This window comes from Ambystoma mexicanum, chromosome 8 (assembly GCF_040938575.1).
Source record: "Ambystoma mexicanum isolate Mex_15411 chromosome 8, UKY_AmexF1_1, whole genome shotgun sequence".
In the NCBI taxonomy this organism is placed as follows: Eukaryota; Metazoa; Chordata; class Amphibia; order Caudata; family Ambystomatidae; genus Ambystoma; species Ambystoma mexicanum.
This window is the reverse complement of record NC_090929.1, coordinates 503,608,426-503,630,729: the sequence shown is the minus strand read 5'-3', so window position 1 is coordinate 503,630,729 and position 22,304 is coordinate 503,608,426. Positions and strand designations below refer to the sequence as shown.

General features: G+C 43.4%; 1 protein-coding gene across 3 annotated transcripts in view; it reads left to right on the top strand.

The window, feature by feature from the left end:
• Positions 1 to 22,304, top strand: part of CFAP74 (cilia and flagella associated protein 74) — a 2,332,202-nt gene that overhangs the window by 2,065,621 nt on the left and 244,277 nt on the right. For all 3 annotated transcript variants that reach the window (XM_069610170.1, XM_069610172.1, XM_069610171.1), the window contains exon 36: positions 10,437 to 10,591. In XM_069610170.1, coding sequence (XP_069466271.1) covers positions 10,437 to 10,591 — 155 coding nt within the window. The remainder of the gene's footprint in view (positions 1 to 10,436; positions 10,592 to 22,304) is intronic.

Sequence of the window (22,304 nt, the reverse complement as noted above, 5' to 3'; positions counted from 1 at the left end):
TGACTGAGCTTCCTGGACCTTTCAACTTTGCTTCAGGTCTTGCAAGTCCTTCATGCCTTTCTTCAAACCATGAGTCTCTTCCTCACCAGAAGCCATCGATTCCAGCAGTATCACTTCCAAAGACAAAGCACTCCTATCATGGAAGCCCATCTGCCTTTGCCCGCAAGCCACCATTTCCATCAGTGCCACCTCCAAAGAAAAAGCACTCCCATCATGGAAAGAAGAAGTCTCGTGCGGGTGGCGGGCACCCGAAGAGGGCCGTAGGAGGGGGTATACTGTCACGACTCGCTCCCTTCGCTCCCGTTCCCGCCACTTGGGGGCATGTTTTGGGGCTTATTCCTTGCTGGACATTTCCTCCGAACCTAATGCCACAGTGCTGTAATGAATTGGGAGCGCAAAATCCCTATTTTCCAAACTACTTCCCTTCCGGATCCATTCCAGGTCTTTGGCAGCCAGCATGCTTCTTTAACCAAATGACTGTGTTTCCCAGAATGCCTGGCCCCCTGCTCCACCTCCACCCTTGCAGGACTAGGTTGGGTGGAGGATAAGCAACACCTGTGGCTGCAGGTGCAGCAGTCAGCACACCTGAGGCGTGTGCTCGTTTAGCAGCTTTAAAAGCCACAGTCTCACTTCAGTCCAGCGCTGGTCATCGTTTGCAGTGTTCCTGTTTTTGACTAGTCCCTTGTTCACTGTTCCTTGCCCTTTTACCTAGGTCCTGGTTCCTGTTTTCTTGTTCCCTCCGCCCTGAATCTCTGATTCATGCTCTAATTGATTTCTGCACCTTTGTTTCCCTTTTTTCCTTCCTCTGTTTACAGGCAGCATTTCTCAGTGCTTTCCCTTTTCAAATGCAGCCCAGTTGGTATTTCTTTGACTCTGTCCTTTGCTGCTGTTAACCCGTATGCCTTAGCCTTCCTCTTTAGCTTCCTGTCTTTTCCTTGGAAGGATAGGGAGAAGTTTGCATTGGTTATTTAGCTTTTTCCCTGCTCCTGATCCTTACTTCTTTTGGGATCCATTCCAGGTTTTCCTTAGCACTTCTGCATTTATATTCCCATTTGATTTTAGGTGTGGTGTGCGGTTGTTAGCTAGCTCCTGTGTGAATGCTTATGTTTTCCTCACTATATGTTATCACTATTTCAACTTAGGTATTTAGTTTTCTGCAGCGGATCACTCTCGGCTGCCTTCCAGCCTTCACCCTTGCCCTGTCGGGCTCCCCACCTAACAGCGGATCACGCTCTGCTGCATTCCAGCCTCCGCCCTTGTCCTCTGGGCTCCCTGCCCGGCAGCCTGCCTCGCTCCGGCTGCCTTCAGCCCTTGTCCTCTTGGGCCCCCTGTTCTACAGTCTACCTCTCCCTGGCAACCTACAGCTCGTGCCCTCTGAACCTTCCTACTTCTCCCATTGCTGTTCTAGCCTCTTGGGGTCCCAGTTCATCAACAGGATTCCTGGGCTAGCTGACATTCAAGAGGTTGATTCTCGTCCTTGTGAGTACAGTTCTTTAGTTCCCTTATTTGATACCATCAGAGTGTTAGTTCACAGATTCTGTCATTGCTTGCCCTCCACGTGGGTTTAGCGCTGTCAGTACCTGTAACAGCAATTGGGGGTAAGGCGCTTGCCGACTTTCCTCGCGGTCAGGTGCTTACCCCACATCCCTTTTCACCTATTGGGTTTAATATCACACTCTGTTTGCCCTCCAGGCTTCTAGCATACATGAGTCGTTGTTCCTATGTGCACATTTCCCTTGCCATATTCGCTGCCTTAGTATTCGCAGGACTAATCCTGACAATAACGGCCTTGGCATGCGCCGGGCCGTTATTTGCGCCCTCCCCATTCCCATTGAGCCCTATGGGGGCTCAAATGGGAATGGGATTGCCATTTTCAATGGGGATTTACTGGTCCCGCAAAGGTCGGAATAGACCGGTAATTCCCCATTGAACCAGGGCGGACTCAGTACCGTTATTGGAGACTACCTCCAATCTCGGAATGAGGCCCACAATCTCTATGGAGTTTTAGAATAACTTTTCACAATACCGAAATGAAACCTTTTCATTTAAATAAATGTTCAGAAGACCGGAATTATCTTATACATCCATTGTTGGATTTCCATCAAAGCAGCCTGGACATGATGTACTACATAACTAAATTCTAACAATTGGCAGCTGAGTCTGGCTGGCAGGAAGATGAACAGTTTACCATTTTCCAGAGAGGTCTGTTGGAGGCTCGTAAGGATGAACTGGCATGGGTATCCGGCCCGCCTCCTTGTCTGAGCTAATAACATTAGTTTTACTATTAGACTGCCGACTCCAAGAACTGAAGTCTGAAAGGAAGAAAGTCCGGCATTGCACTACAACGGTTCCCCATCACGATAAACATTTGAGACTCCAGAAGAGGCAACAACGAAACAACACCCATGCAGCTGGGCACTATGCGATGTCCCCTTAAAAGTAAAGAACGTAGATGCAGGAGACAGCAAGGATTATGCATGTAGTGTACTTCGGAGGCCTATTTTGTGAGGGAATGCCCGATTGTACCTCCTTGTCGTTCGGGAAACACCATCTGCCGCTACCTGAAAGGGCCAGAAGAATGGGAGGAAAAACAAGACCTGACTCTGGGCACAAGGACAACGTGCTGGTCTTGGAAGCAAGACCACGCAGAGCAACAGCGGTTTGAATCCCAGAACTGTGCTTAGAAAGCGAACTAAAGTATGGTATAAGGCGTGTTTAAAAAAAAAAAATTATTAAATACATTTAAATAAATAAATGAATCATGCAATCAGCAAAGATAATCGACTCCTAATGCTATTGGTAGAAATAACTCATTCTCAAGGAAGCCCTTGAAAGTTACCGGTCATAGTCGACTAAAGGGCTGCTGGTATCTTCTTGGATTCACAATGGGCTCATGCTCATCAGATTAAGAAAATACAGAAAGAGTAAACTATCATTGTGGTAGAAGTGTCGGGAGACACTTGATTTCTGTTCCCGTAGTGGAATAAACTGAGACAGTGATCATAACGGTGACTGCACATAAGGAAGAACTCACCTCCAATATTATAACCACTGGTCATTCCCCCATAATCCTCGGAATACAGTGGTTTATGGCTTGTAACCCTTGCATCAACCCGGCTGCTGAAACCATGTTCCTAGGTTTCGGTATACTGCAGCGAACATTGCTTTTCATCCCTCCTACTATGGTATCACCCTTCCCCAACTTGCCTACATTCTACATACTTAATGTTGTGTGCAAATATCATGACTTTACTTAGATATTCCTGGATTCCAAAGAATGGGTTCTACCCCCACACAGACCTGACGACTGGCAAAAATCTGAGTCCTGGATCCTCTGTTCCCTTTGTACTAATGTACACACTCGTAGGCAGAGAAGAAAGCACTGACGGAGTATCTTGACATGAATATGCGGAACAGCATCATCAATGGGTCCAATTCCCCTGGAGGGAACCTCCTTATTTTTTGTCCCAAAAAATAGACCCTAAGGAATTATGACTCTCCCTTGACTTCAGGGGCTACACAAGATTACGGTACGAGACAAGTATCTCCTGTCGCTAGGGGCGGTCATTTTTACCAGGCTTTACCTTAGGGGGGCCTACCACCTCATTTGAATCCAGACAGGTAACAAATGAAATACAGCTTTCCATACTCCATTTGGGCAATTCGAATACAAAGTGGTGCCTTTTGGCCTCAGCAGCACTCAATCCATATGCCAGAAGTTTATGGACCAAGTTTTTTTCTGATCTCTTTGGATGATATCCAAGTATTGTCCAGGACAATAGCTCAACATACCGAAGATGTCAAGTAGGTCTTGAGAAGGTTAAAGATTAATCACTTATTGGTTAAACATGAACAATGACAATTTGATGTACCCACCGTTCTCTACTTAGGTTTATTGCTGTCACATGAACAGGATTTCCATTGATAACCATAAGGTGGACGCTGTGCTACAATGACCCATACATGCCACAGCCACTGTTAAGCACTGCTTCCCGGGCATGGCGAATTTCTATTGGGAGTTCATTTCCAACTTCTCCTCATTGGCCTTGACCCTTACAGAGCTGTCAAAAGGAAGTACAGAAGAGTTGGTCTCAAGAAGCTAATCAGGCTTTTCTGGAACTCAAGAGGTAATTTTCCACTGCAGAGATCCTAAAACAGCCAGCTACTTTAAAGAATGTAATCATTGTGGCAGAAGCCTCTAATGCTGCGTTAGGTGCGTTACGGAAACAAGTCCACGTAGACTGGTTGGAACACCCATTGGCCTACTACTCACGGAATTCAGAGAAATACTACTTTGTATTTTAAAAAAAAGCTGTTGGCTATAAAATGTACATTTAAAGAATGGAGACAGTTTCTTATTGAGGCACAGCACCCATTTGAGATCTGTTCCGAACACCTAAATATACAGAACTGCAAATGTACCAACAGCCACCAAGACTGATGTGGATAGTTCTTTGCCCAATACGATTTCTTTCCTCCTACATTCTGAATGCTGCCAATCTTTTTATGGCTGCCCTTTCCAGAAGAGACAGCTTAGATGGTGATGAACTGGTGTATCCAGGAAGAATACTGAAAGGCAAATGTTTTGTCTACACAGCCGAAGTATTTTTTGAACGAGTGAAGGAAGCACAATCTCAAGGAAACAGAAGCCCCATCCTTAGCGGTTGTGAACAACATCAAGGACATGGGTTTAAGGACAAAGGTCTTTAGATCCCTACACCCAACCTACAGCAACGTGCACTTTCGTCACCCATGGCAGGTGTGGTGGGTCAGAAGAAGAAAGGTGAAAACTCCTATCTTTCCCAATGCCAAGGGTGTTCCCTACCTAACAAAACGAACTAAGCTGCTTGTCAGTCATCAGTGAGAGTCAAAATCAAGGACCAGCCCACTGTCCAAACTAACCTATCCTTACCCTACAACTCCTAGAACAAGAAAAGCACTGGATAATGACTCTGTACTCCTGTTATGTTGTTTTATACCAAATTAAGATCAGTAGAGTATCTTTCGGTAGTTCTTGGTAACTCCTTTTATGAAATCACACATTTATGATAGTGGGTTCTTCAAGGTTTCAACCATCTCTTTCACTTGGCTCCTCTTACTTTCCTTCTTGTTCTCTTCTTGTTTTCTTCTATTTGTGATTGTCCCTCTCCTTTCATGGGACAAGTTTATTCCTTTTTCTACATTCAGATTTAACATTTTTCCTTTATTTAATGTCCACTCTTTATCTTGACTGGGATGAATTTGAGGGTTCCAGTATTGATTCTCTTGTCCTTCATTCACTCTCAATATTATATCTCGTCTGTAACGAGTATGAGTGATCCAATAATGATCCTCGGTGGCTTCACTAAATCTTGACGCTTTATCTGGACTGGGATGAGTAGGAGCATTTTAGTAATGATTCTCACTCTCTTAATTTATTCTTGATAGTTTATCTCGACTGAGTTCAGTATGAGCGTTCCAGTAATGATTTTCACTCTCCTCATGTACTCTTGACACTTTGTCTTGACTGGTACAAGCATGAGCATTCTAGTAATGATTTCTAGTCTCCCGCTTTCCTCGTTACCTGGATTGTTCAGGGATAACATCACTGGGTTTCCTAACAGGCTGGGACCCTCTCCTCTTGCCCGGTTGACTTCTTGTTTCTTCTCTATTGTCACATACGGTTTCTCCGTTCTTTCTGCAGGCAGTTTTCTCTGTGATACCTCAGTGGAAGTGGTATCAGCGTTGTTCACAGACATCCCGGTGTACCATGACTTGCTTGCGGTCACAGCACCATTTTTCTCTCGCTCATGCTCAGGCGACCTTGTGTCCACTTCGGTTTCTCGCGTCTCCACTCCTTTCCAACACTGTGCGTCGTAAACTGCACTTAGGCTTCTTTCTCGCATCGTACTCTGCACGTCTAAGTTTCCTTCAGTTTATCTCTGCCAGCTTGTGCAAACATTGCTGGTTCTCTCTCTACCAATACTCCACCGCTAAGTTTTGTGACACTGTTGTGGGACTTCCCCGGCGTAGTGTCAAAGTTCTTCTCTGTTTGATTCATACTCTGTATTCTTCCAGTGGTTTTCTCCATCTCTACCATATATGTTTTCCTTCACAGATATAATTACAGTGTTTGTTCTTCATCTCTTTCTTCACTAGATGTTTTTGAAGGTGGGTTAGTGATATGCTGCTTAGGGAGTTCCTCATGAGTCCTTGTCCCCAGAGGGGCGAGTCTCTCCCGGTGAGGTCCGGCTTGCCTCTACCCCCAGGGAGGATATTGCATAGCCGGCTCACCTCCCTAGCCTCACAGGGAAATACAACGCATTTGAAGAAGTGATGGAATCCCGCGATTCATCACACAGGACATTGTAGATTCCTCCCATCCTGGGATCTATTGAAACTCTACTTCTGGTGACCAACAGCACAAACAGATATGCGAGAATACGTCACAGCTCGCCCAACCTAAAACAAGAGGCCCTGGTGCCTACCCATAGGCAAGTTATGTCCACCTCAGCTACTACCCACTGATCCCTGGAGAGACTTATCGATTGAATTGGTAGTTGATCTATGCCCCCTCGCAAATTTATGGTAACCTTGGACCTCTTTATCAAGCTAGGCCATTTCACACCCCTATTAAAGATACCTGCTTCAGATGAGATGGTCCAGGTGTTCTTAAGAGACATAGGGCCTCATTACAAGATTGCCAGCACCATCAGCCTACTGGCCCTTCGGCTTACCGTTTCCTCCGGTAATACCTAGATATTACAGGCTGCGGCGGAACGGTGAGTTCCCATTCCCAGGCAGTCCCATGGAACACTATGGGAATGGGAACACTGAAGCAACGGCACCGTTGTTAACAGTGCTTCCGCGGTTTTTCTGCCGGTAGGGGCCTGAACTACCGGCAGAAAAGGCCTGGCGTTTGTTCACTGACCCTAGCAGCAGACTCGGAGTAAGCCGGTCTGGAAAAAATGCCAGTGCTGGAATGACCAGCATTTTTCCAGACCGGGTTACTCATAATGAGGTTCATAGTCCAACTACATGGGTTTCCTGATTCCATCAGTACTGATTATCGCTCTCAGTATATCTCCCATTTCTGGACTGCCCTCTGTACCTTAGTTGGGGTCAAGTGACTGTTGTCTTCCGGTTATCATCTTCAGACTAATGGCTCCACAGACCGCTTAAACCAAAATTAAAACAGTGCATTTGTTTTTTCGCATCTGCAACACAGGACAATTGGCTCATCTTACTCCCAGTGGCCTAATTCATGTACAACAGCAGTAGCCATAGTGCCCTACATAACCATGCTTCTTACAACACCTCTGGATACCACCCACAACCGTTTCCCGTGGAGGTCAAGAGAGATGTCACCATGCTATCTGCACAAGCCCATTTTCAAAAATTTCAAGAAGGACATAAGTAAGCCCTAGAACTCCTGAGAGACACCCAACAAAGAATGAAAGAGTCAGCAGGTAAATGTTGTTTGCAAGAACCTGACTAGCATTTGGGTGACAAGGTTTGGTTGCCATTGAAATATTTTAGAGAAATCTCACACCAACAAAGTTGGCTCCCAAGTTCTATGGTCCCTTTGAGATAACCAGAAAGATCAATCCAGTCACACATCGCCTTCGATTGCTGCGTTCTAGCAGCAGAATCAGCCTGAGCTTTCACATGTCCTTGTTAAAAAAAGTTAGTTGCTTGTCATTATTTGCTTCAAAGGATGATGCATCCCCCTGTCTCGATATGCACCGTGATGATGTCACGATGCTGAAGGAAGGAGTGTCATCCCTCTGTGTTTCCTGCAAGCAGATACTGCCCTGGTATTCTCCCACAAGGCCTTTTCTCTTGTTTTCTCCTTTTGTAGCCTACTGGATTTCGTGTCCATTTCCTTTCTCCTGGATTCCCGGTTTCTCACCTCTTCTCGTTCCCCATCTTCCTTACCACCTTCCATTGAGCCGGGCCAGCAGTCTTTGTTGGATTCCTTATTTTTCTTTGACATCCATCCTCTCTGCAGCCCCTCAGAGGAGGTTACACTTATCAGAACATCTTCTGTTTTTTTTCAGCTTTTCTCCAAAATCTGTTCTTTCTTGGCTTCCTCATGTGTCTCTCTGTATCTTTGTGATAACTGCGAAAATGTAATACTGAAGATGAAAATGGCAAACTATTTTTTTTCTTTTTTTCTTTTTGCACATTTCAATGCAATCATATGTGGGGGAGACACCCTGTGCCCCACACACCCCTCTCACACTATGTATTACCCTAAAACACCCCCCCCCATATATAATTGCGTTCAAATGTGCAGTAAATAATTAAGCATTTTCGTCCTCTTTATTTTCTGCTGCACATTAATGGAGTGATACTGTCTCTCTGTGTTCTACTATCACCTGTGATGCATCATGGAGGGCAGGAAGGGCCTGTCTTAGCTCACCACGACCTCCAGACACCAAATTGAGCAGGTAAGGCTGGTGGGTGGGAAGTAGTTGGGTTCCCTATATTGGTGTCTGTGTCCTTCTGTAAGACATTTTCGTTCCGCCCATCACTCCCCCTTTTCACATATGACCTAGTTCTAGAAGTACCATTGGAATGAAAAATACAGTCTCTTGTGCTGTGCATTATCTATTTATGTTTTAGAATGTTCCTTTTATACCTGTGTCGCCGACCTTTTCTCCGTGGATAATATAGTCCAAAAGGTGAATTAATTGGTCTCAATTATCTGGATTATCTTCTATTTACCTTTTACGTTCTGAAAATATAAACTCCAGGGCTGTTCACATAACTCCAGATGAGCCCTCCAGAACAGGACGCAATGCTCAAGATGGGCCCTGTATGGCTTCTTTTTAATACTTTGAAATTGCTCTCTTGAACTAAACACGAATGTGCCTCCCTGAACTGAATATAATATGATTTGAAAGAATGTGTTTCTGAAACCTGTACACGGCCATAACTTTGGCCTCCAGACCTCAACCCAGAGATGCCGACTCAGCAATGATATGGGTAATTATTAAAACAGCCTCCCGTTCTTAATTGTTTATAAATAAACAGCCCAGAAATGTTCTTCTCACAACCCTGTCATTTTCTTTGGCCACTTATGCACTGTCCAGTATGATAAGCCTGACATATTGGGAATTGACCACCTATATCCCATCCTAAACTGCTCTTTAGAATCTTGTTGGGATGAAATGAGCCTATGCCACTCCCCTAGGCGCTTCCAAATAAGGTGACCACCATATGAGGTGATATAACATACAAGGGGGGGGCAATCCGCATTATCGGGCAACCTGTAAGGGCCCTTCAGTGCTTAGAAGTAGATGCTTGGCACTAGAAAACCTCATAGCCCTCGACTCCATTTTGTGTTAGGCACAGAAGGGATAAGGTGCAGGCTTGTGCTGTTCATGTTCCTGGTTCACAAGACCCAATTTCTGTATAACACACTGGCTTTGCAAGAGCTGTGTTCCCACGGAAGTCCACATCCCCCTGGTCCCTTCAGTGTTACGAATATTTAGTATCTTCCAACAGAATGTGCCCTACAGGAGCGTGAGACAACACCAGGCTCCCCAATGCGTCCATTCATCTCCACTAAACTGTCATTAGGCCTCTAACCCCCACCCAGCCAGGCCGTAGCCAGCCCCACACCACTGACATGACCCCCACACCTTTGTATTCCTTGACAAGCATGCGACCCCCAGGTTCTAACCCCCATCAAGTGTCTTCAAACGATCTCAGCATGCACGGCTGTATTTCTACCTAGCAGCACCACATATCCCTTGTAACACGAGGTACCGGGTGGGATAAATTGAAGATCAAACCCCAGGGTGGAGACCTTGAGTGCGGGAACTGCGGTATCAATGAAGCCCTGAATGTGTGGGTCAGCATGATTGTATTTTATCCTCCCTTCCCCCTGGCAGCATTTCCTGTGCCACCAGAGGTACCTGCCACAATGAGATAATATTCAGGCTTAGCATGTTTAGTTTAGAGAGCAACAATGTATTAATGTGCAACCCGACCTTCACCGCGAGGATGAGCCCAGCTGACCCACATGGATCTAGATTGGGGGGGAGAATCAACCAATTACTGCCTGGCATCCCCTACAGAGCAGGCTCATGTGTAGGGTGCCTCCAATCAGTGGAACCCATTTTGTACCATATGTATGACGCGTTTGGGGTTTTTAAGCCCATGTTTGTGACTGTAAGAGTTAGAGTGCTCTTGAGCAGCAGAGTCCTTTGCTGATATTTGTATTATGTAAAATTAAACCTTGTTATCCTTGCATCTCCTGGCCTATTTCCCTAGCGGGAATTTATTCTGGAGTGTGCATAAAAAGGGACATGCCTTCAATCTCTGAAATGTAAATGCATCGCTTAGCAGCAAACCGTTTTTTTTGTTTTTCATCTTAAATGAATGTAATTAAAAAAGTGGTACGGAAAAATTATCTGAGCTTTAAATCTACCATATCTTCCCCCTAGGTACACAGAATTACAGTGGGTTAAGTGTATTCAGCGTATCTCCAATAGAGGGAACTATTGATCCAGAAAAAAGCCAGGAACTGACTGTCACTTTCAGCCCAGACCACGAGAGTCTGTATTACTCTGACTGCCTTCGGGTGGAGCTAGTTAGCAAGGTAAGGCTGTCAAAGGCTTAGCAGTTGCAACTGTTTTTTCTTTGTAACAAATTCTTTCCAGCATGATCCCTTGGTCAAAGTGATGATTGGGCCTCCATGTCCCCTCTAAGGTCCCCTAGGTGGTATCCTATCCTGACAGGCCCTGGGATAAGATTTGGGTAGATTGTCTTGTTTGCTGTCAGCCCACCTCCGTCCCACCTGACCTCACCCAAAAAACCTTCATCATCTCTTTTGCTTGCTGGGCTTTAATACCCCTTTAAACCCTAACTTCCCCTGTACTTCCTGTCCACTCCTTCCCATTGGCTTCCTTGTTTACCTGATTCATGTGGCCAATGTAAACTCTCTGTTTTCCCTGTAGTTGTGCCAGAGCAGCGAGAGATTCCAAAATACCGCTGTAGCACCACCCCCTTCTCACATGTAGTGCGCACTTCCGTGCAGTTGGTGCTAGGCCCTGTGCTTTTGTTGCTATCGCAGTAAGTCTTCAATGGAGTGTGTACTACTTCCTCGGACTGGAGTAGATGCGTTTCCCACTTTGGTGCAGCCAGCTGTTTCATTCCAGAGAACAACGCAAGTCCTCTTCTCTGCACGACCTTCTGGAATTGGCAGTACCATGAATGACCAATCGAATTCTGGCCAGCAAGGAGTTCAGTAATCAGTGAGCGATATATAGTTTTACCTGATACATACATATATTGAGATGCATGCATTACATACTGAAATAAGTACACTGCACCCAGAGATACATGCATTGCATATTGCGATATGCATACTGTATATAGAGGCACATACATTCATATTTTGCAGGACACTATATACAGGACACTGAGACATATATATTGCATGCTGAAATGTGCATATGCAGCATATTGATGTGCAAACTTAAACCAAGAGAGACAAGGTGCGCTAATTAAAGACACCAGGATTCGGCCCTAATGCAATCGAGGGACAATCTACAACTAGAGAATCCGAGTGTCACTCTCTCCCCTCTTGTTCTGTTTGGATAGCACAGTCCATGTACCAAATAGGTCCTGAGTCTAAAGTTTTATCTTGAATATCAAATTTATTGAAAATGTATTCACAAAATTCATCACAAAAACACAAGTTAAAAGGACATCTAGCAAAGACTGACATATAAAAACACTTTACCAACATACAACAGCTTTTTAGTAAAAAAAATTGCTTTCTAAAATACACCCCTACTGCAAGAGAAATACATAAAAAAATATTCACAAAACACCCTTCTTATACAAATTTACAAACCAACAATGGTGTGTTGTCAAAAAAACCTTACAGTACAATAGTTATATGCAAAACACAAGAAAGTGCAAAAAAAGTTGTGTGTTGGTTAGCAGAGCCAGGCTGCTCTTCTGTTCAAGGATGCCTTGCTGGACTTCACAAAGTCAAAGAGATGGTTTCCCCTTTATCTGCTTTTGGGGATAAATATTCAACTTAATATGAAAATGTAACGCACTCTTTACGGTGTACTTAAACCAACATGTTTCGTCCATCTCACATCAGGTAACACTAATCACTGTGGACTTCCTCAGGGGAACCAACTACAATTTTTTGAGTAGTCAAAAACTACTAAAATGCCTTCCAATGTCAGTGAAAAATCAAAAAAGATTATCAACACCACACATAAACTGAGTGGTAGATACAAGGTCCAAACCTAAACGGAAGAGGGGGAGAGAAAAGAGAGAAAAAAGAGAGGTAGCAATCAGCATATTTGTCTGTGGTTTATTGCCACCCACCTACGGGGTGTAATTTATATACCCACGTTAGGCTTACCGTGTTGAAAAGGCAATGTTCAGTTCCCTTTCACACGTATCGGTTCAGGGGTCTCATATGTAGACCAAGATTTCTGGGAGAGAGGAAAAATAAACAACAAAAAACAATCAACTTCTTGTTTAAACGTCAACTAGTGTTCTGACAACCTGTATGTTTCTACCTTATTACATGCATTCTAACTAGGGTCACTTCGGAAAAGTCCTGGCAGACGTTAGTTCTGTCAGATATAAGTCAAATGACCAAGCAGAACTCAGAGTAGTTCTCTGGTGATTCTAGACCGCCTTGTCTCTTCTCTCACATCTGCAGTTGCACACTACACACTTGGTTCCGAGCGCGAGAAAAGTGCACACTTTTTTACCTTTATCTATCTTGCAGTCAAGCCGGGTTCCCTTCGTCGGTGGTTGTTGGCTGCTGGTGGTTAGGCCAGAACCTTGTGCGGGTGAGCGGCGGTCTGCTATTCGGATCCGTGCCTGCTATTATCACGCTAGTACTGCTACGGTCTGTATGCGCCTCTAAAAGCCAAGTAGATACCAAGAACAACTAAGTGTCTGCCCGTAGTGAACGTCTATTCAACTAGCTTCAAAAAGTGCCCGATTCATATGCGCTCTTCACTTACCAAAGTAAATGCTTTTGTTTTCCCGTGACCGCAGAGTATCTGCGTCCTCAATACCGGATTTGCTGTGCTGTTTAATCCCAAAGCGGAAGAAGAAGTACCCAAGTGGTTGGATCATGTGATGAGGCTAACGTGTGTCGCTGTGCGTCATGCCGGAAACTAGTCCGTTACTAACCGTTGTAACTGCAGTTGAATGTACTTGTGAATCACTCTTTTCCCGATCGGCTTTAACTGAAGTATCAAGACTATTCGGAGAGGGGCCATGGATTACCCTGCATTCTGGTCTCGTCATGAATCCTGGGTGCGATACCTTGCGGGAAATATTTACAGGTGATCACAATGTGTGCTTGCACACTTGCGTCCTACGTTCGGAAAACCGAAAAAGTTTCTATTTTGTTAGGTTATCCATTCCGTAATATAGTGAATTACTGCTCATTAACCAAAAGCAGCATGGAAAAGAAATCAGGCATTTTCTGAGCCTTGCTGCTGGATCCAATAGGAGCGTTCAGTATGGTTTCATGGTGTCTCAATGGTTGGTGGGGAGGTAACATTTCTACATACTCATACGGACCTACCTGCATCTATTTAGACTGAACATGAGAATATGTTCCATCAACTTTATCATATTCCTGGAAAGTTCTGATTTTAGATGGCACTCATGTCCTCACAGTTGTTCCATGCTATTTGTTCATTTAAGCCCATCTCAGATGTATTAGTGAGAAAAATCAACCATTGTTCTCTGTAAAAAAGTTTCTTAGCTTCTGCCTCCTTATTATTGGATTTTGCCAGTTGCCATAAAATAGTCCACTTTCATGTATCGCTATTGTGTTCTCTTGCTATAGAGTGATTCACCAAGGGGGCTGCAATAACTTTTTTCTTAATGCTACTATGATGTTCACTGATCCGTTGTTTTATCTTCCGCTCAGTCATGCCTACATAAATTTTGGAATGCGCACCAAATAGCATACACAATATTTGTGGGGTTATAATTGGCAAAACCAGTCTGTCTCCAGGGTCTTTTAAGTCCGAGGTCAACCTCCTTGGTGCGACTAGTAAATTTGCAATTGACACATTGGCCAAATGGTGAATGGCCCGACAAAGCGGGCATCCCACATTGTTCTGTGATGCTTCTTTGTACACTAGATTTCAGTGAAATGTCGTTTTTTGTGAAGAGTTCTTTGAGATTTGATCCTCTCCTATACCCACACAAAGGTACTGACAATGGCCAATCTCCCCCTTCCAATATGTGCCAATGTTTTGTAATAATCTTAGTGATTTCATTGGACCAAGTGTTGAACATGCTGACAAACACGATCTCAGTGTTAGTTTCAGCTTCTTGTTTTGTATTCTAATAGCGCTTCTCTGTTGTTATGCATGGATCCTTTGAGGCTCTTCTCACAATTATTTTGGGGTATTGTCTCATTAATAACTTAGAACTTAACAGACTAGCTTCTGATAAGAATGTTTGGTTCTGTGAACTGTTCCGTTTGAGCCTAAGGAACTGGCCAAAGGGCCAGTTCTCCCATGTGTGTCGTGGATGGCAGCTGTCAAAGCTCAGTAGGGCGTACCTATCCGTGGGTTTGTGATATGGTCTTACTTTAAGGACCTGTTCTTGATGGTCGATCCAGATAGTAATGTCCAAGAAATTGATCTCGCTTTTACTGTGTATTGATGTGAATTTCAAAAACTGATTCTGTCGGTTCATCCATTGTGTAAATTCTAAAAATGAACTTTCCGAGCCTTCCCAGATGATCAGAATGTCATCAATGAACCTACGCCACAGAACAATCTTATCCAAGCATGGATTGGAGGAGTGATAAATGAGTTGGGTCTCAAAGTATTCAACATACAAATTAGCTGCAATAGGGTTGACCAGAGAGCCCATGGCTGTTCGATGGATTTGATGGTACAGTGCTCTGTTGAAACTGAAGTAGTTCTCTGTGAGAGCCATTCCGGCACACTATACAATAAAGCTGTTAGGGGTTGAACCTGTAGACCTCTTAGTAAGGAGGACCTCAAGGACATCGAGTGTGTCTTTCTGTGGAATGCACGTGTAAAGAGATACGATATCGAGGCTAGCAAGTAGTTGTGCATCAGTATTAAACTGTAGATTTTCTATCAAATTAATTACCTCGGTAGTATCCTGAATTTATGAGTACATTGTCGCAACATAGGGTTTCAAGTATTTGTCTGCAAACTTAGATAGTGGTTCCAGTAGTGACCCCTTTCCTGATACTATCAAGCGTCTCGGGGGGGTTGATTGGAGACTTATGAATCTTAGGAAGAGTATAACATTTCGGTGTAGATGGTTTCTGAACATTAAGATACTCAAATTTCTGCTTAGAAATCCACTCCCTCTATAAGGCTTTCTCCAATTTGTCTAGGATGAGGACAGACACTCTCACTCTGGGATCTTCTGTGATCTCAGCATAAAAAAGGTTGCCTGTTACACTTGCTGATGTAGGCCGATCTATCTAATAAGACGACTGTACCACCTTTGTCAGCCTTGCGGATCACTTTCTCATTGTTGGTGGCTAGACTTTTGACTGCTTTTTTCTCCTCATTGCTGAAATTTCTGAAATTGTGGAATGTCGCCGTTGTTTTATGTTTTTCTAATGCTGTGATGTCATGCAAAACTGTCATTGCATACACTACTGATTCTGGAGTCTGGCAATTTACCAGAGGATCAAACTGTGATTTGTTCCGTAATCCGCTTTCATTGGTGGGGGAGTCGTAAGTTTTGTCATTGAAGTACTGTCGTAGATGTATTTTACGCAATAGACTCTCTATGTCTATACGAGTTTGAAATTTGTCATATGTAGCGGTAGGTACAAAGCCCAGCCCTTTGTTGAGAACTCTTTCTTCAATGTGGCTGGGACATCAAGTCTCACAGGACATCCCGCACAAAGACAAACTTAAACCAAGAGAGACAAGGGATTCAGCCCTAATGTAATCGAGGAACAATCTACAACTAGAGAATCAGAGTGTCACTCTCCTCTCTTCTTCTGTTTGGACAGCTCAGTCCATGTACCAAATAGGTCCTGAGTCTAAAGTTTTATCTTAAACATCAAATTTATTGAAAATGTATTCACAAAATTCATCACAAAAACACAAGTTAGAAGGACATCTACTAAAGACTGACATATAAAAACACTTTACCAACATACAATCTTGATGTGTATACATTATGTATTGCAATATATACATTGTACAATGAGATACTCTTTGTATATTTAGATGGCTACAATGCATATTGAAATGTATACATTATATATTGAAATGAATAGAGTTCTGACTGAAATACCTGCATTGTTTACCAAGCAATGTATATTATATAGTGAGATATTCAGGGTAAATTCTAATAAATCATATGCACATCATGTTGAAATTCATAGATGATATAATGAGAATTTGGTTATGCTTAATGCCACACATGGAATACACATACCAAAATTAATTCACCACATTGAAAGAGGACATTTTTACATCCATTGTACATTTTGTAAATTCAAATGTGCATGATCTACACTGACATGTGTGGAGAATGCTATTCAAAACAAGTTAAGGTTACTATCTATATAAAGTTGAAGTCTATGAATGTTAGGATTGGTAATCTTAAGTCTTACCTATCGTTAAACACTAAGCATAACATAACATAAAATAAAACCAACATTGGTGAAACCTTAATTCAGCCTCTTTTTGGTGAATTGTTGTCAATGCGTGAATGTGTTTTTGTTCATGGTATTTTCTTTTTGTTTCAATACTGCTTGTTTGTACATGTTATGTGAATGGTATTTTTCATTTGATGTAAATTTGGTATGGAAATGGTGATATAAGCATATGTTGTTGTGACCTAGTGATTTTGTGGATGTGCATGTTGACGACATTAAATACAAGGTGTGATTGTAAGTGTATCTTTTGCTGCCATTTAGCATACAGTGTGATTGTGGGTGTATGTTTTGAGATCCTTTAATCTGCAGTGTATTTTTGTAAATTTAGTAACCTGGTAAAGTGATGTGTTTGTAGAATGTTTAATAGGTATATTGTGTTTTTGTTTGCTGTAAGGAAGGTATGGTATCAAAGTAAGACTGACACAAGAGACCACATTACATGGGTGTTTATAGAACTTTATCAAGGGCATGATAAACGCCTATATAAACCTAAATCTAAGATCGGAGCAAGCTACGACCATGAAATAATGATAATGCAGTCATAGTGGAGCCTTGTCAAAATAAAAGGGCCTATACTAAAAAACCTATTGCCAATCCTTCCTGCTAAGTTACAAATAGTGAGGGGTAATGTTTATGAAAAAGAAAGAAGTGTTCACAAAATCATAAGTCAGGATGTTCAGGCCGTTGGCCTCCCTTCCCCACGTTTTCAGCACAGGACAAGGCGGTTCACTCGAGCAAAGCACACTCCTGTGCTTCTTCGGCACAAGGACACAGTTCCATTACAAACGTCAAGGTCATCTATTCCTAAGTCTCTTAAGTTATCAAAAGTCTTTTGACTCAGAGTGCCTGCTGTATCAAACAAACGAAATGTTCCTTTCCAAGTATTCAAGTAGGGCAATTCACTCTTCACCCTGGATCCCCCTCAGCTTGGCTCAGATCCCTTTTGTACCACAATCTTTTCTCAGTTGGGCTTAGATCCCTTTTACCACAATAAGTCTCCCTCAGCCGGGCCCGGACCACAGTTCATATGTCTTTTCTTGGGTGACTCACAGTTCTCCCCCCCCCCGGAACCCCTCAGTGGGGCTCAGATCCCTTTTACCACAATTAGTCTCCCTCAGCCAGGCTCGGACTAATTACACTTTGTATTAGCTATTGAAGACATTTGAATGTGAACAGGGTTTGGCTTGACCTGTTGCAGGACCACTTCGATTTCACAGTTCACAATTTTATACTCTCAGTTGGATATCTAACAGAGACCTTTGAATGAGCAACCACGTGGTGCCGGACCATTATGTATATGGTATCTTGCGTTGCCTCCCAAAGTTCAATCACAAAGTTCACAATCTTCTTCGGTCCCAATTATACTCGTGTCACTCATTGCCAACGCCTCACACATGGTTCTCTTTATACAAAGTTGCCACTTGCGACCTTGGTACTAACACAGGCCGGTGTGCTATCAGTCTCTCTGAGTCACCGGCTGTGCCGACCTTACTGGTGCTGCTTTGTTGTGGGAGCCAAGAACAGTACCATGGCAGCAATCGCTCCTCCCCACCTCGGCTATCCATGCGGAAGAGCCCAGGGTACTTTGGACACACTATGCAGCTTTAATTCCCGGTATTATGTTTCTTATTCTCCAGGGCTCGTGAAAGTATCGGGTTTCCTCCAAAAAGGCCAAGGGCAATTTCCTCCTTGCAACTCTTTCTGGTCTTGACGTCTTTCTCCTGGTATTAAACTTCCATCTTGGAACTGCTGCATTTTGCCTTGCTCAGAGTGTGTTTTTGTGCTCTGCCTTTATCTGTGTGGGGAAGCGTGATGGAAGTCAGGTGTGTGTAATTATCAGTAATTTACTCTGCCTGACCCTTGTGTTGAGACATGCCAGGTATACAGCTCGGTTGTGTCTGTTTTCTCTCACAGTGAGCTGTCCATGAGAAAGTGTTTGTGTCGGGGAAGGGGTTGGGGCAGTAGAGTTCCTAGATATCCTACCTGTCAGGATGAGGAAAAGGTGTTACTTACAAGGAAGGGGATACCTCGTCTCACCATCCAGCATCCCACTCCCTGAAGACTGCCCCCCCCATCCAGGTGAACCTCCCGCACTGGTCCACCCCCAGGAACTGGATCCAAAACGAATGGCAGTTTCCTGGTCACCAGGTTTCTCACATAGTGTACATTATACCTGTTTGCTGGTGTTATTTTTTCTTTAAAATTTGGGAGCATGTGTTAAGGTTCCAACAATGTTTTTTTATGCTGGGTTTAGTTTATAATAATAGGTTAAACATTAGCATTGACATTCCCGACTGTTGATGGGATTTTTTCCAATGCCCTCTGGTGGGTGGTGTGAAATATCCACCCTAAGGGTAACACAGGGCTCCAACCAAATGATAGATCAAACTCTCTAAGGGTAGCAACGAAGGAGCTGTGTTAGCTTCACTAAAGGGAGTAGAGAAGACTAGTGGATAAGTACAGTTAGCCCCAACCGATAACCCAAGAGATTACACTACACAGATGTACTGAAACGTATTTTGTGATCAATCCCCAGATGTTGTCACTTCTCCCTTAGGGGGAGCCCCTTCTCATGAGGCAAGATAGATGAGGCCGCTACCCGATAGTCCCCTTGGGGGTGGTACTCAGATGATGGATCTCATGGGGAGGGAAGCCCCCTATGGGATTAGCGGCAACCTGGGGAGAACATGGCATCCCCATAACTCACCTAACCCTAACACATCTTCCTACCCTCCTCCCATCAACACTTTTCCTAGTGTTCCTATATGTTTTTGCCATACTATCAGCATAGGAAGTACTGGGACGAAGAAGAATGTGAACTCCTCAAGGGATGTGTATCCGTTAGCTACTGGGACGAAGAAGAAGTGGGAAAGCATAAAGAGCACTCATGAGAACTTGAATGAACGGTCTAGTGTTTCACAAATTCCAATTGGCCACGGCCAGTACAAAATAGAAGGGGAAAAACCAGGAAGAGGGAGAAGCCTTCCCTGGAGGAACTGTGAGCGTGGGGGAAAGCTCAAGCTGTTGGTGAACAGAAGGGGCTGCAGGACTGGGGCTTACCAGGTCTATGGTGATAATCCCAATCGGTTCGACGTGGAAGGACCGTCCATACAGAGGGAGAAGCAGCAGTCTAGGTGGGCGAAGCTAAGGGACAGCGTGGTTGAGAGGAGATGCGCTCGCTGTCAGGGACTGAACACTGCAGAGTCACCACAGCACGTTGGAGGAGATGGGGGAAAGACCACAAAGCCCAAAACCAAAGACAAAAAACCAGAGACCCACCAATATCTACCAGGAAAGACCCTAAAGGCACGTTGGTGAACGGGACGGTTGGTAGGGGCAGAAGGGAGCAGTGGGATACCCTGACCTGGCCAATCAGGGTGAGAAACGAAATCCTTGAGAAGAAAATTAATTTCCTGAACACCTAAGAAAGAAACCAAGAAAGACGGTCTGGGACTCGCACTCAATAACAAAGATCAACATCAGTCATCTTCATAATCGCAGTACTTGGCAAGATAGTGAACCAGGTCTGCCAGAGAGAAGTAATAAAGAGAGAAACAAGAATTGAGGACCCACACCGAGAAGCTGGGTATCTCCCTTGCATCTGTACTTGGTGGGAGATCGAGCCAAGGGAGCAGTAAAAAGGTGAGAACCAGGGGTCTGGGACCCAAACCAGTAAATGAGATGCCTTCCTAGTGGACTCAAAATCTGCACACAGCACGAGTCTTCTTCCTCGTGGCAGTACTTGGTAAAGGGAAAATACCAAGTAAACCAGAATCAAAGAAGAGAAGTTAAGAACTGTGTGTTTGAAGCTAAAGTGACAAAGGCCAGGTGAAGGGAGACACTCCCCCTGTTATTGTGAGCTGTGTAAAGTAAAGCCTGATAAAGGCCAGGGGAAGGGAGGCATTTCCCTGGCATTGTGAAATCGTAGAATCAAGTGAAAAGAGTCCAGGGAAAGGGAGCCATTTCCCTTTGCTTTTTGCTAAGATACCTAGAGAAGGGAGGCATAATCCAGGAATCAAATAGTGAAAAGATAACTATGGGAAATAATGGCGGTTGATGTTTTGACCTGGAACTTTAACTTTTAAGTGTCAACTGAGAACTCTATTGGTTTTCAACATTATAAACGGGAACTTTGTTTTGTGCGTGAAAAAGGACCTGTAACCTGGGGAAAGGGAGTCATTCCCTCAGGTTTCGAAACCCTTTTGTAACTTTGCTTCATTGTCCTGAAGAAGGGAGTCATTATTCTGGACCAAGAAGATTTGTTACTTAGTAGTATGCTTATAAGTGAAAGGGATAGAGGTAGGATTTCTTACACAGGACTGTGGACATTTCAGTTTCTTGGACATTCTGACCGGACCCTTAGTATTTCAGTTGGTGTAGGAAAACCCCTTATAGAGTTAGGGAGAGGTAGGTTTACACTTTATTGTGTATAATAAAAGTTTACATGCCACCTGTGTGCCAGTCGCCTCCTTCTACACCCTTACAATATATAAATATTCTTTATTTTAGGGTTGCACACAAATCATAGAATGATCAAATAAGTACGTATGATGGATACCCTAGAAGTGTGTGTGTGTGTGTATATATATATATATATATATATATATATCTTATCAGGATTTGATGCATTGAAATAAATTGTTGAAATCCTGCCAATTCTGAGCTAATCAAGTTTTAAGAAATATCTATACATTGCGCCTGGGCCAAATGAATGTTCATATTTTGTATGAACTGTGTACCTATGTGTAGATGATCTACATTTTGTGCGTGTACATTTATGGATGAAAGCCCACATCAAAGCCAGGGCAGACTTTGATGTGGGTTTTCATATTTATGTGAGCCGTATAGTAGATATAAGTTACATATGAATACAACATGTAAAACTCCTATTCACCTCCTACACATAGGAAAACTTGCATCAAAGTTAGACCTCACTTTAATGTGAATTTTGATATGCATAGGAGGCATATATGTCCTGCGCAGAATCAATGCACATCTTTTATATGAAATGTAAATGTGTGTGTAGGGAATGTACTTTTCATACATGTGAACCAATATATCTATGTAAACTCACATCAAAGTCAGTATTGGCTTTAATGTCAGTTTTTATATGTATATGATACATATAGGAGATGTAAATTGCATACATATATGAAAATATACAACTCTCACACTCTTACACACATTGAAACTTACATCAAAGCCAAACCTCAATTTAATGTGAAGTTTCATACATATGGGACATGTTTGTTTCATATGTCCTTTCACTAAACAAACTCTCATATGCTACTTATAAGCCACACACTCACATGCCAGACACTTATACAACTTACCACGCACATACTTTTATGATACACACACACCCTAACGACGCATTTTCTTATACCACATGATCTCATGCCACATTCTGCTCTAAGACCATGTGCTCTTACATCTCACACACTAATGGCACCCTTTCTTATTGCACATACACTTATGATATGCTCTTATGCCACACACTCATGACACAAACACTTTAGACACATACCTATTACACACAAACTCCTATGACACATGCTGCTATGCCACATACTCTTATGCTACACACCCTTACAGCACGTTCTCCAATTCCACATGCTCTTATGCCACACACACACTACCA